The sequence below is a fragment of the Cyprinus carpio genome, chromosome A7 (genome assembly GCF_018340385.1).
Source record: "Cyprinus carpio isolate SPL01 chromosome A7, ASM1834038v1, whole genome shotgun sequence".
NCBI classification, from domain to species: domain Eukaryota; kingdom Metazoa; phylum Chordata; class Actinopteri; order Cypriniformes; family Cyprinidae; genus Cyprinus; species Cyprinus carpio.
This window is the reverse complement of record NC_056578.1, coordinates 34,806,555-34,824,440: the sequence shown is the minus strand read 5'-3', so window position 1 is coordinate 34,824,440 and position 17,886 is coordinate 34,806,555. Positions and strand designations below refer to the sequence as shown.

The window sequence follows — 17,886 nt, the reverse complement described above, 5'->3', positions numbered from 1 at the left end:
CGAGATGACACTTCCGGGGGTTGGCATCCAGTCCAGCCTTCCGAAGCTCTCCCAGCACCCTCCGGAGACATTCCAGATGGTCCTCCCACCGCTCGGAGTGGACGACGATGTCATCCAGGTAGGAGGCGGCATAGGCTTGATGGGGCTGCAGGAGGATGTCCATCATGAGCTTGAAGGATCGCGGGAGCCCCATGCAAGCTGAACAGGAGGGTCCGGTATTGCCAGTGGCCACTTGGGGTGGAGAAGGTGGTCTTGGGCTTGGCCTCCTAGGTGAGTCCGACTTGCCAGTACCCCTTGGTCAGGTCGAGGGTGGAAATATACCGGGCCCTCCCGAGCCGGTCGAGGAGTTCGTCCACCCTGGGCATTGGATAGCCGTCGAACTCCGAGATCTCATTTAGGCGGCGGTAGTCATTGCAGAACCGGAGGGTGCCATCTGGCTTCGGAACCAAGATGATGGTGCTGGACCAGGGGCTCCGGGATGGTTCGATTACCCCTAACCTCTCCTTGACTTCCTCCTCGATGGCGTGTCGCCGAGCCTCCGGGACACGATAGGGCCGCTGCCTTATGATGAGCCCTGGTGGTGTTGGGATGTCGTGTTGCACGACGTTGGTCCACCCGGGAAGGGGGAAGAACACATCAGAGAACTGACCGACCAGGTGCTGCAGCTCCGTCTTCTGGGCGGCCAACAGTTGGGGCTCAATGTCAACAACCACGGGAGAGGAGGCGGCGAGGGCGAAGAGTTGGGCCCTGGACCCAATCAACTTTTTCAACAAGTTTATATGGTATAGTTGGCTTTCCCGTCTTCGGCCAGGTTGACGCACCCTGTAGGTGACCGGGCCCACCTTCTCGGTCACGGTGTACAGCCCCTGCCAGGTGGCCAAGAATTTGCAGGCCGGATTGGGGACCAGGACGTGGTCTCCCGGCTGGAACTCCCGTGGCTGGGCCCCCCGGTTATAGTGGCGTTGTTGGGCCAAGAGGCCTCGGGGCTGCCGCCCGAACAGGAGCATCCAAGAGGCCCCGGGGCTGCCACCCGAACAGGAGCTCAAAGGGGGTGAAACCCGTGGAAGCTTGCGGGACCTCTCGGATGCCGAAGAGGATGTAGGGCAGCATTTGGTTCCAATCATGTCTGTCTTCAGCTGCCACATGTCTCAGCATTTGTTTGAGGGTCTGGTTAAAACGTTCGACCAAGCCTTCCGTCTGGGGGTGGTAGACCATGGTCCGGAGTTGTTTCACCTTGAGGAGCCGGCAGAGGTCCGCCATCAGGACATGAAGGGGGTTCCCTGGTCAGTCAGAATCTCAGCTGGGATGCCGACTCGGCTACAGAGGAGGAACAGCTGGCCTTGGCGGTGGCCCTTACGCAGGGGAATTGCCTCAGGGTACCGGGTGGCATAATTGATGATCACCAGGATGTGCTCGTGTCCCCGGGCAGCGGGCCCACTAGATCCATCACGATCCGCTCAAAGCGCACCTCAATGATGGGCAGCGGAATTAGCGGACTCGGGGGAGGTGTCTGTGGCAACATTTGTTGACAGGTCGGGCATGCCTGGCAGAACCGCTTCACCTCGGCGTCCAGGCCGGGCCAGTGGAAGCGGTCACGGATCCATTGGATGGTGTTCTGGGCTCCGAAGTGGCCGGCCATGGGATGTGAGTGGGCCAGTTCCATCACCGTCTCTGCCTTCGTCCGTGGCACCACTAGCAAGGTTTTTTCCTCCCCCCTCCGCAGTGCGACACAGTAGAGCAGGCCTTTCCTGACAATGAAGTGTGGGACCGGGTGGGGGCCTGGCTGGACCTCTTTCCCCTCCATGATGAGGGGGAGGAGCGTCCGCCTGCACAAAGAGAGGGAGAAGGAAAAAAAAAACAATAAAAAAAAATTAGGGTAAGGGCGGCTGTCGGTGATTCCTCGCGCTTCTGCCCGCATTCTCCACCAGTGTAACGGGGTGAAGAATCACACGACAGCGAGGAGTGCAAAAAGAAAGGCCCCGGAGGGTGGTTTTATTGATAAACTGATGACAGGAAGAAGGAAGTGCGGGAGTGCTCGCTGGTTGGTGCGCTGATAGTGGCAGTGTTCCAAGTGCGGCGTGTCCATGCGTGGGGTGCTGATCGGTCACAGGCTCTCTATAGGGGAACAATGAAAACCGCATTAGCATCCAGTCTTCTGGAGTGATCACTCACTTGTGTGTAGGTGGCAGCGGCTTATGTAGCCGCTGCTTGATTGTCGGCGGCCGTGATCGATCAGCCTGTGACGAGGTTTCCAGGTGTTCCTCGTGTGTTTCCAGGGCGACGCTGATGAGGCTTCGGGACACGCGTCACTATATATATATATATATATATATATATATATATATATATATATATATATATATATATATATATATATATAATATATATAATAATCATCATGATTTTTGGAGGAAAAGATGGCATTCTTTGTGTGATTTTGATTTACTATATGAAATGATATAAATATGTAAATTTCCTTCCATTATATCTTCAATTTTGTGATCATTCTAAATGCATTTTACAAGACTGAATCACACAGTGAAAGAACGCACTATAAATGTGCGTGCACATCATTAAAACAACAATTACGATATTATCGCAGACAATTTATATCGCACACTCTGCACCAGTGTCTTTTTGGCTAATTTGTGCAAAACCTCTTGCTAAAATGTCAAAGCTTCATTTTAACCACCAATGCAATGATTCAATTATTTAGCTTACCTCTACATGCTTGCGAAGGGTTGATGTCTTGTCAAGATTTTATAAGCTGCTAGTTTGGTCTCCCTAGGTAAGCACAGCTTACACTGCATAATAAAGCATAAATATGGCCAGGGCTTCACTTCATTTCCTTCGAGTTCAACTTCAGAATATGACGGGGTTTCGTTTTCAGCTGTGTCTGCACCACTAACGCCTGTTTTGTCCGTCTGCATCTTTCTTGTGATTTTTAGTGCCAGTTTCCCTCCTGCCCATTATTTACTGCAGTAGTTTCCAGGGAGCAATTTTTTTTTTTTTAACTCAGTAATTAATGTGTTTTAAAATGTAGCGAAGTACAATACTTCAAACAAAATATATTTAAGTAAAAGTAAAATTACAGATTTTAAAAATTACTTTAAAAAGTAGAAGTACACAAAAAAGCTACTCAATTACAGTAACGTGAGTAAATGTAATTCGTTACTTTCCACCTCTGCAAGTTACCCTATTTAAAATGTAATAGTAGTGTAACTTTTTCAGTTACTTTATTAAAGTAACGTAACTGATTACTTTTGATTACTTTTCGATTACTTTTTCAAAATTTCTAATGAATGTTTATTTACAACTGTTAATCATCTTCAAACATTTACACCAAGCAGGGTTAACCTTACAGTAGTGTTCAACACTGTCAGACTTTAGTACTGCCTTTTACTTTAATGAGATTGATCTGAAGTTCAGTGCAGATTTAAAATCATAAGAAATAGTTTACTGATACTGTTTTTGAAACCAAATCTTTGCATAATTATAGGAAACACTGCATCTAACAATGGTTTGGGGAAAAAAATAGTTAATTAATAATAAATAAAAGCATATACATCAACTCAAATACAGTTATCTAATAAGCATGTGTACTAAACTCCTGAAACATTGGTGTCGTTTTGAAACATTGCTGTCTCTTTGTATATGATATGAAGATAGTTTTCTCAAAATAAATAAAATGCTCATGAAGTGACTCTGATTATGTTTATGTGTTCATGTACTCATATATTGAGGCGGCAGAGGCTGAAAACACTGCTAGCTTCAGTAGGTCTATATGTAGTAAATGAAACCGCATGTCTTTGCAATTAATTTCCAAACGGGGCGGACAGGGAAAAAAATTCAGACCAGTAAATCTCAAACTCATACAAACAAATTCATGGACAACACTATTTTTTGTATGAACCTGACATAAAAAAATGTTTAAATCTTTAGTTTGGGGACATGCAAAATAATTAAAAGTTCTCTCCTGAACTGGACCTTCACTTCCATTTTTTTTTCATTCTCTTTATTTTTCCCTGATATCTATTTCTCTCATGACTTTAATACTCAAGATTTAACAAAACTATACTTTCTAAATTGCCTACATGTCAAAATTAGTACATCACTAGTTAGTACATTAACCATGTTTTTATTATATAAAAGTACATTAACCATGTTTTTTTTTTTTTTTTTTTTTTGCAAATGGATTACCATTTATATTTATTTTTAAATAAATTATTTTGTAAATTAATCTTTAATTAGTGGTTACCATGGTTAAACAATAATAACCATTGTCTCCGGATTTATAGTAAAATATTAAAACGTTAATTTTCGTAAGGGTTGTGTTGTTGTCTGTCGTAGCTCCTCCTAAACCTATAATAAAATCTGATTATTTTTCAGCTAAATTACTACTGTAAAATTAGAATAGATAATGATTTCCTTTATACAGTATTTTGAGTGATGACTGATGAGCAATGTGTTGCTGCAGCTGCTTAACTTAGTAAACAAAGACAAAACTACAATAGCATCTTTACAGATGCACTTGAAACCCTGAACAGTAGTTTTGCTTATCTGCTCCACCTGTGCGCTTCCACAGTCCACTCATTCTCTCCCTTGCATTGATTACTCTGAGTCTGATCCAAACCGTTTGGCAAAGGCGCGGATTGTGCGCGAGCCCAAGCATTGCCAGTCACCACTAACCGATTCATGATTTATTAGAGATTTAATTATCGAATGGCGGATTCGGAAATAATCGCTTCAGTACATTCGGAATGCAATTATAGAATGATTATATTAAAATAGCGGGCCAAATCGGCTGCCAGGCCACCGGGAATTGTCCTGGTTCTCCCCGATGTCCAGTCCGCCCCTGATTTCCAAAGACACGCAGAATGTGCTGTATTCATATATTGTCTTTTGCGGCTTAATATTCAAAGACACTAGACCATATCATGCTTTGATTCAAGTGTACTGACCTATTTTTGATGTATTCGTCCAAAATGTGGCATATTCACTGATCTATATATGAATATGTTCTATATTATAGATCAGTGGGGATATTCCGTCCGCGTTATTAGGCTACAGGAATTCCGTTTTTATGACTGGATTCTGAACCAGTCTGTGTTTTCCGTGTAAATTATAGGGCCTTATGTCTCAGTGCAATTTGGGAAAGAAATCAATTAAATCTGTAGTGGATGTGTGTAAATAATCAAATGTTATCTCCTTTGAAATCGTTAAAATTTTCATAAGTAACTGTAATTTTAATTACTCATTTTTTTCTTAGTAACTGTAACTGATTACAGTTACATTTGTTTTGTAATTAAATTACGTAACGCCGTTACATGTAACTAGTTACTCCCCAAAACTGACTGCAAACACATACGAGCTTCATCACTGCGTCTGTCACTCGACTCTGTTACACTTTCGGACTTGAACTGATGGTAAAACTAAGGACATTATTAACTGTCTTTACGTTTATTTTTAAAGATGAAGCTGCGATTATGGAAAGGAGCGTTACATTTCCGACGAGTGCTTGCGGTGTTCGGCCAATCACACTGCTGGGTCAGTTGGCCAATCAGAGCAGACTGCGATTGTCGAAGGCGGGACTTTGTAGAAATCGATGCGTTGGAGAGAGGCGGGGCATAGAGGACCAACAACAATGTACAGTATTTGAAAAAATTATGTGTTTTTTGAACATTAAAGCATGTCAACATATTCTGTTACTCCAAATACACAAAATAATGTTCCTTGAAACAAAAAGGTCTCTAGAAACACAGTTTATTGTTCACACCAGATTTGGATTTTTATCAATTTAGGCAAATCGTACTTGTTTTGCCGTGTGTGCAAATGTGTAAGTACAATTTTCTACAAATTGCAGATGACTAAATGCACAGGGCTTGTTCATAACTGGTGAGTTAATTCTCAGTGAAACTGTCTAGCTAACTCTTCACAACTTCTAAACATAGATTCATGCAAAAGGAATTTACTTTTCTCAATAAACTTATACCTGGTGTTGAAAAAGCTGCACAATAGCATTAAGCAATACAAAACTGACAGTCAGTTGCCAGTTTAGAACAAAAAAGAAAATTGTATATTAGAAATATTTCCAGGGTTGACTGTCACAATGAAAACAAAACATCTAACCGTTTTGATCAGTACAGCTCACATGATGTTTAAAAAAAATGTAAAAAATCATTTTGCTGGTCTAGATTTTGAACCATGATTTTAAATTTCGGGTGTTACCACATTAGATCTTACAAATACACATTTTACATAATATATATATATATATATATATACACACACACACACACATACATAGGTGTATTTGTGAAATCTCTCCAATATATATATATATATATATATATATATATATATATATATATATATATATATACATATATACACACACACACACACGTGTAACGTGTAATGAACAAATGTACAACACTTTTATTTTTGGGTGAACTAATCCTTTGATGTACATTTTAGATATTACATTGCAATGTTTTTATATATGAATTATATTGCAAGAACATTATTTAACAATTCACACAAGCCTTACTAAATATTCTCATCTGAGGTACTGTGAGGGACATGGGTTGTTTTGGCACATAAACTTTTTCATCTAGCACAAAGGTCAGCATTTTGGCAATTCATTCACATGCTAGATTTTGAGCAGTTTGGACAGTTCATGCTCTCTCATTCTGGTTTGGGTGGATGAGGTGTACGGAGGTAGCGACACGGGACACAAACCCTCTGCCTGTGAGCGTTCCTTCAGGATCTCACCTATGTGAAGTATAAACATACAGACCCAGAGGAGATTTCAGGGGCCAGGTATAGTGAGAGAGCGTCTGCATGTGACTGCTAACAGATGTGGCCTGAAGCAGGGCACAATGAGAGAACACAGTGATGGCTGCAGCTGAGATGAGTGGATGCACAAGTAAGGCAATGACACACCTTCCTAATAATAGTGTGCTGACCTGTTTTTATACAGTCTACGGTGCTGACATGAAGGTGGGGGAAGCATTGTCAGCTATAACTCCTGTTATTCACAAGGTATTTTTTGATTTTACAAAAATGCATCCCTAGTGAGCATAAGAGACTTCTCTCAAAACCATCAAGTCAATATACAGTAGTGTATATTTGAAAACTGCACTACTATGTTGATCTTAATTGCATCAAATATCAAATGTATTTTGACTGATACACTGTAATGCACTGGAAAATAAGTTATTTATTGAAGGTATACTAAAATACATTTTATAGAGTATTTATACATTACATGGATTAAAATGAGACATAATAGTGAATAATCAATGTCTTTTAAAAATGTAATATCGTTTCAACATTGACACTGAGCTATTATCCCTCATATTGAGATGACAGTAAGCAAAGCCCAACAATTACAGCAGACACACAGGCTTACTATTTATCGAACAATTACCAAAATTTGAGTGGTATAAGAATCTGCTCCTTTAGTAGCTAATTTAAGCAAAAATGGCCAAGCCTAAAATCATACTGTCCAACAAAATGTAGATATGTTCATGTATTGTCAGTCCATAATTTCAATTTCAAATAAAAGTTTTGTACGTTTGTGAATCACAGTATGACAGCTGACAGATGTTATTTTCAAGTGTCATTATTGGCATCATCTATTAGATTTGATCAGAAAAACAAAAAGTAAAGAAAACTTGTGTGTGTTAAATACACCATTATTATTGTGACAGTATAGACTAAACAACTTAGACAATATATTTTGCTAGATTTTTATACAAAGTTCTGTACACAAGAATTGTTACTCCAATATTAACATGAAAAATAAAGTCTGCCTACAAAAATGATAGATTATAATATTATAATCTGCAAGAGACATGAACATGGACATGAAAATAACATGCTCTGTTCCCAACACCAAAATCTAGAATAAAATTGGGTGAGTTTGGTGACTTCTCAAATCAAGCATCTTCCGTTACAGTTTGAGTCTGTGGTGAGATGTAATCAGGATATTGACCTCCCAGCGTATTCCTCACATTTTTTCTTTTGCTCTGTACAATGGCAATAAAGCATTTATAAGAAAACCTTTTATGTTGGGTAACACTGTTCTGATATTGGCAGAAAAAAAGTGATTTTGTTTTTTAGTGTGCATGTACTCACCCTGCAGGAGCAGTTCAACCTCCTCATTGTTCTCCACAGCTACTGGCCTCAGGATCATGGCAAAAAAGATTGCCACAAATATCACCTGTCATCCGTAACAGTTACGAAGAGAAATCACACATGAGAAATCAGTTGTTTCTCGTAGATATCAGTGAGATTAAAAAAAGAGAAAACTGTTGTCCAAGAATTGAATAGTTCACCCAAAAATAAAAACGTATCGTCTCATTCATTCTCATTAATTAAGATAGAACACGTTATTTATTTACTAGCAATCATTACTAACTTACATGTCATATTACACCTGTATGACTTCCTTTCTTCTGAGAAAACAAACATGAGAAATTCTGAAGATTTTTCAAGCTGCTCTTTTTCAAGCAATAAAAGCAGACCCCTGTTAAAAAAGAAGTGCACCTAATTCTATTGAATGTGCACTTATAGTGTACTTCAAATCTTAAAAGTAGATTTTACTAGCAGATAATATTCATCACAATGAATAATACGTTTTATTATATAAAATTAAAGGCCACTTAGGTGTATGTAAAGAGAGATACACTTTCATGACTGTTTCTTTACATACTATTAAAAAGTGCACTTTTTTAATACTGTCAAAAGTTTTACTTTAAAGTGCATTATGTTTTCTTTGTGTGTGTGTGTGTGTGTGTGTGTTTTAAAGAAGTACACTTTTTTTACTTTGCTAACATACTGAAGCATATGAAAAGTGCTTGATTATAATTTTTAACTGAAATGTGTTATTCAACATTACACCATTTAAAGATGATCAATATACTTTAAATGTGCTAAATTCTACACATAATGTGTAAAGTGTTAATACAAATATATTTAAATGCATGACATACAAGCTTCAACAGCAGCAACACTGAATTATATTCTAGTTGACCATAAATGCTTAATGCTTGATGCCAAACCTAACATAATACGTTTTTAAGCTTTGGTAGGAAAGAATGACAGACATTTGTTATTTTTGGGTGAGCTATTCCTTTAAGTCTCCTGCTTCTCAGAAGATCCCACTGGTTCTTACCTTAAGGGGCTGCAAGATGAAGATGCTTTGGACAAGAGATAATGTAAGAGTGATGACCCACTGTATGGAAGACTCCCTTCCGTACTGGAAGCCATAAAGCAGGGTAAAGAAGGTGGAAAAACCACTCATGGCAAAAAGTAGGAACCAACCAATAAAAAGAAACCACCAAGGCAACCACCAACCCTGTTTCTTCTTCTCTACTTGCACAGATGGTGGGCTGGACCAACAAAAACAACAAATCTGTTTTAATAGTAGAAGCAGAATTCTTGCATTTCAGCTAACAAGAACATCTGCTTATTATTATTATTATTATTATTATTATTATTATTAAAGAACCAGCTCTAAGGTTAAAAGCAATTAAACAGTTCATGTGTTGAATTGATACTGATAGTGAATTATGGACTAGTAGTCGATCAGAAAGAATGTGAGATTAAAGAGAAAGAATATGGGCCTTTTGTTTCCTGTGAAAAGGAATCATTTTTAATACATTTACAAGAGTAGCTGAAGAGCTGACGGTCCTGACCTTTGGGAAGCGTGCCGGAGAGTCGCCATTTCAGCCTTCTTCAGCAGAACAATGACTGTCCCCTGTGCCTGCCGAAGATCCTCATCAAGGAAAAAGCCCTTTTCTTCCACATGCTCCAGCAGGTTAGAAATGTGGCTCAGTGAATAGAACACAAAGCGGCTGCAATACGACCAGTGAGGATCACCAACATTTTCCACTGAAAGAGAACACACAACAGAGCTATGATGAGTCTTTGTACAATAAAAAAACATTTTAAAATATTTCTGATGAAGGATGACTTAATATTAAGCATTATGTCACATGATATTACAGAATAATATGTCTTTCCAGAGCTGCATACATTAAGAGTGAAAAGGTTAAACTATACATAACATAACACAAATTCAATATAAACCTATTAACATAAATATATCTTAAAACTTTATTTTAAAGACAAATTCTCACTATTAACTTATTAGCATGCATATTACTAGCATATTGGCTGTTTATTAGTACTTATGAGGAACATATTAATATCTTATTCTGCATGACCATATTCTAGATCCCTTAACCAGACCCAATACCTAAACTTAACAACTACCTTACTAAATATTCATAAGAAAAAAATTTATTGAGGGAAACTTATTTTCATTGCGGTCCTTGATTTTGCAAAATTACTTGAAATAAAATAAACTTTAACTGAAATGTAATGGGAAAAAATTTAGATTTAGATTAAAATAAATAGATTTATTTTAGTTAGTCCTTATTTTCATTTAAAACTAAAACGGAAATAAAAATATATAAAAACTATATTTTTTTATAATTAAAAAAATAAAAACTAATAAAAATGGACACAACCAAATTACTAAAACATTAAAATTTAAAATATAAAATAAAAACTAATTAAAAATATGAATTAAAACTGTAATGGTATCTTACGGAAGAGGATTAGGGCCAAGCAATAATAAAAAAATAAAACCATCTCGAGATTAAAGTCATTATATTGCGAGATTAAACTCATTAAATTTCGAGAAAAAAAAGTCGAAATACAATCTTGAGAATAAACTCATTAAATATCGAGAATAAAGTCGTTGTGTTTCGAGATTAAACTCGTTAAATTTCGAGAAAAAAGTCGAAATACAATCTTGAGAATAAACTCATTAAATATCGAGAATAAAGTCGTTGTGTTTCGAGAAAAAAACTCGTTAAATTTCGAGAAAAAAAGTCAAAATACAATCTTGAGAATAAACTCATTACATTACACGCCATTAATGGCAATGCCGTAAGGTTTTAATTTATCATAGCTGTCCAAGTGCCAGAGTGCATTTGGGTGAAGCCAGCGATAACCTTGCATTTGTCCTCTGGTTGTCATTTCATGTTGGACAAAAGGGAGTAGCCTACATCGCGCAAATTGGACTGATTTTTTCTTCTAAAAAGACCTTGCCGCTTGCAAATTCTCTTTAAAGTTCGTGTGCTAATTATTATTGTGTCATAATTAGCTAAAGTTGATAGTATTTCTTTGTTACTCAAAGAAAGTCTAAAATATAGCTTGACTAAGTGATCCAACTCTGCCATGTCCTCTATAGGCTATGCAATGAACACTGATCGAATGCGTTATTCTCTACATTTCATTTCGACTTTTTTTCTCGAAACACAACGACTTTATTCTCGAAATTAAATGAGTTTATTCTCACGATTATTTCGACTATTTTTCTCGAAATTTAACGAGTTTTTTTCTCGAAACACAACGACTTTATTCTCTAAATTTAATGAGTTTATTCTCAAGATTGTATTTCGACTTTTTTTCTCGAAATTTAACGAGTCTTTTCTCGAAACACAACGACTTTATTCTCGAAATTTAATGAGTTCATTCTCAAGATTGTATTTTGACTTTTTTTTCTTGAAATTTAACGAGTTTAATCTCGCAATATAATGACTTTAATCTCGAGATGGTTTTATTTTTTTATTATTGCTTGGCCCTAATCCTCTTCTGTAGTATCTTGATGATACGAAAATAACACTGATTTATGTAATGTATCAACAGTAAATAATGTTGACAGAATGCTAAATATTAAGAACACATACAAATGAAATGTATGTAATACTGATCAAGGAACCTTGCATAATCTGAAGGACGTCATACACTTTATTCAGGGCCCAGAAGAGGTCCTCACTGGTCTCAGGCCCTATCTCTTTGGCAGCTAGCATGTTTTTCGGGCTTTTGCTCAGATGATTTAACAGTCCTATGGTTTCCTAAGAGCAGGAACAGAACATTCACTTATAATTAATATACCATTATGCCAAGTATTATTGGAGAAAGCATTTATTATGCTTCAGAACTACTTGTGCAAGAACCTTTATGATAGTGTTCATAGACACAGCAGCAGCTGATGTTGTTTTCTTGGAGGTGCCAGCCTTGTCTTTGTTAGGGAGAATGCGTGGTTTGATGTGTCTGAAGATAGTTATGATCAGGATGTTGATGGGGAACATGAAAAGGCCGCTCTCTATGGCTACCATGAACTCCTGCCATTTCAGTTCAAAAGAGCCTGTAATATCCAAGAAAATATTTTATGTACATTTATAAAAGTAATTATTATTAAAGGGACAGTTCACCCAAAAATTTGAATTCTGTCACTATGGAAGTCAATGGCTACCAACAACTCTTTAGTCACCTACATTGTTCAAAAATTTGTTTCTTTTGTGTTCAACAGAAGAAAGAAATTCGTACAGGTCTGGAACAATGTTAGGGTGATAGTGACAAAATTTCCATTCTTGGTTGAATCAATTAACTAACTGATGTTATAATGCATTATTTTTTATATAATATATAATGCTTACAGTCATGGCCAAAAATATCGGCACCCTTTGTAAATATGATCAAAGAAGGCTGTGAAAATTAATCTGCAATGTTAATCCTTTTGATCATTTATTTAAAAGAAAATCACAAAAATCTAACCTTTCATTGGATAAAAAGAATTAAAAATAGTGGGAAATATGAAATAAATGTTTTTCTCAAATACACATTGGCCACAATTAACGGCACCCTTTTATTCAATACTTTTTGAAACAGCTCTAAATGTTCTCCTATAATGCCTGATGAGGTTAGAGATCACCTGACAAGAGATCAGAGACCATTCCTTCATCCAGAATCACTCCAGACCCTTTAGATTCCCAGCTCCATGTTGGTGCTTCTCCTCTTCAGTTCACCACACTCATTTTCTATAGGGTTCAGGTCAGAGGACTGGAATGGCCATAGCAGAAGCTTTGTTTTGAGCTCAGTGACCCATTTTTGTGTTGTTTTTGAGGTTTGTGTTTGGATTATTGTACGGTTGGAAGATCCAAACATGGCCCATTATAAGAGTCAGTCACTTAGTGATTTTTTTATCTGTTGGTATTTGATAAAATCCATGATGCCATGTGTCTAAACAAGATGTCCAGGACCTCCAGCAGAAATATAGGCCCACAACATCAATATATACAGCAGTATATTTCATTGTACACATTGGGTACTTTTTATCCCTGTGTTCACCAAAACCCATCTTGATTGTTTGCTGCTAAAAAGCAAATTTTTTAGTTTCATCTGACCATAGAAGCCAGTCCCGTTTGAAGTTCCAGCCGTGTCTGATAACTGAATATGCTGGAGTTTGTTTTTGGATGAGCTAGTAGAATTTTTCCTGAAACCCTCCCAAACAACATGTGGTGATGTAGGTGTTGTTTGACAATTTTTTTTAAAGGTTTTCTGACCCTGAGACTCAACTTTTTTCTGCAATTCTCCAGCTGTGGTCCTTGGAGAGTCTTTAGCCACTCAAACCCTCCTACTCACTGTGCATTAGGACGATATAGACACACGTCCTCTTCCAGGCAGATTTATAACATTTTCTGTTGATTGGTAATTCTTAATTATTGCCCTGATGGTGGAAATGGGAATTTTCACTGCTCTAGCTCTTTTCTTAAAGCCACTTCACTAATTTGTGAAGCTCAATTATCTTTTGCTGCACATCAGAAATATATTCTTTGGTTTTTCTCATTGTGATGGATGATTAAGGGAATTTAGGCTTTGTTTTCCCTCATATTCATATTTCTGTGAAACAGGAAGCCTTGGATGGATAATTTCATGTTCTTAATCACCCTGGAGTGCTCAAAATTGTGAATATGAATGGGAATATACTTCTGAGATATTTTACTCATAAGAATTTCTAGGGGTGCCAATAATTGTGTCCAACGTGTTTTTGAGAAAAACATTAATTTCATAATGATATTTTAAATTCTTATTATCCAATGAAAGGTTAGATTTTTGTGATTTTTTTTTTAAATAAAAGTTTAAAAGGATTAACAATGCAGATTAATTTTCACAGCATTCTTTGATCATATTTACCAAGGGTGCCGATATTTTTGGCCATGACTGTATGTGTAATGGACATAAATTAATAAGCAACTGAATAAGTCATGCTTCCTCTAAGCATGACATTCTCAAACAGGATGCACTGCATAAAAGTACCCGAGTAGTGTTGAGAGTGAGGCATTTGTGCACATTTGTGCATTACATAACTTTCGAAAATGAAAAATGCTGCAGGTAAGTTTTCTAACCTATCTTTAGAAGGACAGGCGACTCTTCATCAACAGGAAGGTTCCAGAACATGATGTTAATGGCCATGGTGCAGAGCAGCAGAGACATGCAGCATGACACTCTCTGAACACGTGTGAAAGGACTGCGCCGTGGAGGGTCGACAACTGACACCCAGATGTGCTCGTCCCGAAAACCAGAAGATGTCCGGGTCTGGAAGATATTGCTGGGATGGGGTTTTGGTAGGGAAGGTACATGTATCCAAAATTATTACTTACTTTAAAACTGCAATACTTTAAAATGTACATTACTACTCTAAAGACTGATTGTTTCTCATTGTCTTAAAGGCTTATAGAGAATGTTGTACTAAATACAGTGCTGCTATTTACTACAATATCACAATTGCAAGTGTGTTATTGCTTTTATGCAACAGTTCAATAAACAAGAATTTAATACTTTAATACATTTCAGAACCAAATGTGGCCAATTAATTTTTTCCAACAAAGAAAATATTTCTTAATGAAGCCAAACAATAATATCAATTATACAACAATTATTCTTGAACTAATGTCCAGAATGTCCTGGACTTAATGTCTAGAGTGCACTGAGTAATAATCTAGACAAAGAGTGGTTGCTTTGAAGAAGTTAAAATATAAAATAGTTTGATTCATTTGATTTGATGATTGCTATATGATTCCCATTCTTCCCTTAATGCTATTTCATAATTTTTATGACCTTAATCTGAAATCTGGAAAATAGTATAATATAGAATTAAATATATGAAAGTTTAATAATTAGATGTAGTATCTATGAATATGTAAGTTAAAGTTTTTACCCAAAGCTTGCAATTTCATTCGTCTTGGCTGAGTTGAAGTTCCTCCTGCATGTTTCACCTCTCAGCCAGGTGGAGCACAGAAAGTATGTGACCTCGTGCGTCTGTAAATCCTGCACCGTGATTCTGTCCAAGTACCTGATGGAACATTTTGTGATGTGAGACGTGTGCAACCTAATTCATTCATAGGCATATTTCTTTTATGCATCACTGGGGAAGTGGCCTAATGGTTAGAGGGTTGGACTCACTATCCAAAGGTTGTGAGTCTGAGTCTTGTACCGGCAGGAATTGTAGGTGGGGGGAGTGAATGCACAGCGCTCTCACCACCTTCAATACCATGACTGAGGTGCCCTTGAGCAAGGCACTGAACCCCCAACTGCTCCCCGGGCGCTGCAGCATAAATGGCTGCCCACTGCTCCGGGTGTGAGTTCACGGTGTGTGTGTGTGTGTGTGTGTTCACTGCTGTGTGTGTGCACTTTGGATGGGTTAAATGCAGAGCACGAATTCTGAGTATGGGTCACCATACTTGGCTGTATGTCACGTCACTTTCACTTTCACTTTCACTTTCACTTTCACAGATAAGGGGTGTCCAATCCTGCTCCTGAAGGGACAAAGTCTAGCAGACATTGGCCTAGATGTATCCAGTAATTTTAAAGAATTTTATTAGTTGGTCCAGTTGTATTTGATTAGAATTGGAGCTTTAAGCTGACAGACTGTGGCCCTAGAGGAGCAGGATGGACACCTCTGCCATAGATTAAGGATGGATTTTGAACGTGAAATTAGCATTTGGACCTAATTTGATGAAACCAGAAGGTTCTTTGATCAGCAGCTACATTAGAGATAAAGAATAAGAATAACTTTCATGTCACAAACTCTGATTTTCAAGAGCTATCACGTCACAAACTCTGATGTTTGGCATTTCATTCAAAGTATTATTGTGTTTAAATGTTTTTATTTTTATTTAAATATATGTTTTATTGTATTTCATTTGTGTTTGTTTGCTTGTGAAGTTAAATAAGATTATATAAAATACAAAAGGAATAGTATGCAACACAAAATACTCACTTCATTTTTAAGTGTACTCTGTATCTGCCTTGCTATGCAAAAATACGAAAAAGCATGCAAAAGCTGGGACATGCAGACACCCACCAGTCAGGGCTTCCACCTGAGTTGTCATGTGATATGTCAATGTTCTGCAGTTCTCCAAGACAGAAGGGCATACTGAGCAGGAACACATCCACCCCTCCCCTCTCAAACACTGGCTTCTCAGGGTCAGACAAATTGTAAGGTTCGCTTTGCCCTTCTGTGCATTGGAGGGTCACCATTACCTGACAAAGAAAAGACTTGAATTAAGCAGCTTCTAAACATATCAATGAGTATCACTGAAAAGTATTTAAAGTTGAGAAATACAGGCCAGTGAAGACAAGCACATAGACGCAGGGCGTATCACCTTCGCAGTGGTGCCAGCCCCTCTTCTGTGGCCTGTTTGCACATTCACAAGGTAGTTGTACATGGCACATGGATGGTTGTTCTCCAACAGAGTCATCTTACGCTGTGAACACAGGTATTTTACCACATTACAACACATGTGTATCAAGGATCTTGGTGTATCAATGGCAATGGATGCAGTGGAATCAGTTTAGCATTGAAATTCTGTTGTGTCAACATCTTTAGATAAAATCATACTTTGGTGAAAGTAAAAAAGCATTGACATTTATCTAAAAGTGTTGTTTTTCTCTTAGCTTTTAAAACTGACTAATGAAATGAAGACACAATAACCAAACATTAATAATTTTGATGCACAAACCAAAGCAATCTATTTAATGACATATTTATTAATGTCCTAATATGTAGTGCTCTAGGACACACCACATTAAACTGATACCAATATCCTGAAACCTTTAACCTATAGCTGATTTTACCATCTAGTCTAATTAAGTCTAGTTCATCTTCAAGGATGATTATGACTTTAATAAAGCATAATGGTTTTAAGTTAAAGGGATACTCCACCACAAAATAAAATTTTTGTCATTAATCACTTACCCACATGCCGTTCCAAACCTGTAAAAGCTTTGTTCGTCTTCGGAACACAATTTAAGATATTTTGGATGAAAACCGGGAGGCTTGTGACTGCCCCATTAACTGGCAAGTAAATAACACTGTCAAGGTCCAGAAAAGTATGTACTGTAAGACATCGTCAGAATAGTCCATCTGCCATCAATGGCTCAACCGTAGATCTTAAGAAATCTTAAATTGTGTTCCAAAGATGAATAAAGCTTTTACAGGTTTGGAACGACATAGGGGTAAGTGATTAATAACAAAATTTTCAGTTTGGGGTGGAGTATCCCTTTAAAGACCATGTGCTGTTGTGACTGAAGAGACTTCTCTTCACAAGATCAAATGACCATTACATTTTACTTGGAAATGCACTTCAGTGGCTGTTTTAAATAAAAGGTGAATGTGATTTAACTTGTTAGCTCAATTAGGAAAAAAATAAAAATCTTCATATTCTTGGGCCAGATTTACAAAACTTTCTTCAGAATTCTTCTCTATTCTCCTTAACTGCCATTTTCTTAACATTTTCTAGAATAAGAACATCTTTATCTTAAGGACTTTCTTAACGTTTAAGAAAGTTTTTTGTAAATGCAGGTCCTGATCTCCAAATATGGCTTCATCACTCCTTGAATGTAATTGGGATTTTGTCAGCTGTTTTATTAGGCAAAAAAAAAATGTAGGTTGGGTCATAGCACCTCTCTCCTCAACAAGCCACATGAGTGTGTTAAGTAAAAAAGTAAACGTGAGTAAAC

General features: G+C 37.5%; 2 protein-coding genes across 2 annotated transcripts; both read right to left on the bottom strand.

Annotated features, from left to right (window-relative positions):
- Positions 1–7,008: 7,008 nt before the first annotated feature.
- LOC122145680 (polycystic kidney disease protein 1-like 2) lies at positions 7,009–11,926 on the bottom strand. The gene is made up of 5 exons (XM_042760933.1): positions 11,801–11,926; positions 9,705–9,900; positions 9,182–9,398; positions 8,143–8,227; positions 7,009–8,033 (listed from the first exon to the last, which is right to left on the bottom strand). Exons 1-5 carry the CDS (start codon positions 11,889–11,891, stop codon positions 7,987–7,989), a joined length of 636 nt encoding a protein of 211 aa, XP_042616867.1. The 5' UTR covers positions 11,892–11,926; the 3' UTR covers positions 7,009–7,986.
- On the bottom strand, positions 11,927–16,625 carry LOC122145794 (polycystic kidney disease protein 1-like 2). Its single transcript, XM_042761387.1, has 6 exons — positions 16,530–16,625; positions 16,229–16,407; positions 15,083–15,217; positions 14,271–14,473; positions 12,016–12,229; positions 11,927–11,936 (listed from the first exon to the last, which is right to left on the bottom strand). Exons 1-6 carry the CDS (start codon positions 16,623–16,625, stop codon positions 11,927–11,929), a joined length of 837 nt encoding a protein of 278 aa, XP_042617321.1.
- Positions 16,626–17,886: the final 1,261 nt, after the last annotated feature.

Bases quoted from the DNA above. Each gene is read 5' to 3' on its own strand.
- LOC122145680 (XM_042760933.1), bottom strand. From the start codon at position 11,891: ATGCTAGCTGCCAAAGAGATAGGGCCTGAGACCAGTGAGGACCTCTTC. The intron at 8,228-9,181 runs GTAAGAACCAGT...TACGGATGACAG, and splicing joins TCATCTTGCAGCCCCTTAAG to GTGATATTTGTGGCAATCTT. The intron at 8,034-8,142 runs GTGAGTACATGC...GCCATTGTACAG, and splicing joins GGTTGAACTGCTCCTGCAGG to AGCAAAAGAAAAAATGTGAG.
- LOC122145794 (XM_042761387.1), bottom strand. From the start codon at position 16,625: ATGACTCTGTTGGAGAACAACCATCCATGTGCCATGTACAACTACCTT. The intron at 16,408-16,529 runs GTGATACGCCCT...TTTCTTTGTCAG, and splicing joins GGGCTGGCACCACTGCGAAG to GTAATGGTGACCCTCCAATG. The intron at 15,218-16,228 runs GTGGGTGTCTGC...ATGTTCCATCAG, and splicing joins TCAGGTGGAAGCCCTGACTG to GTACTTGGACAGAATCACGG.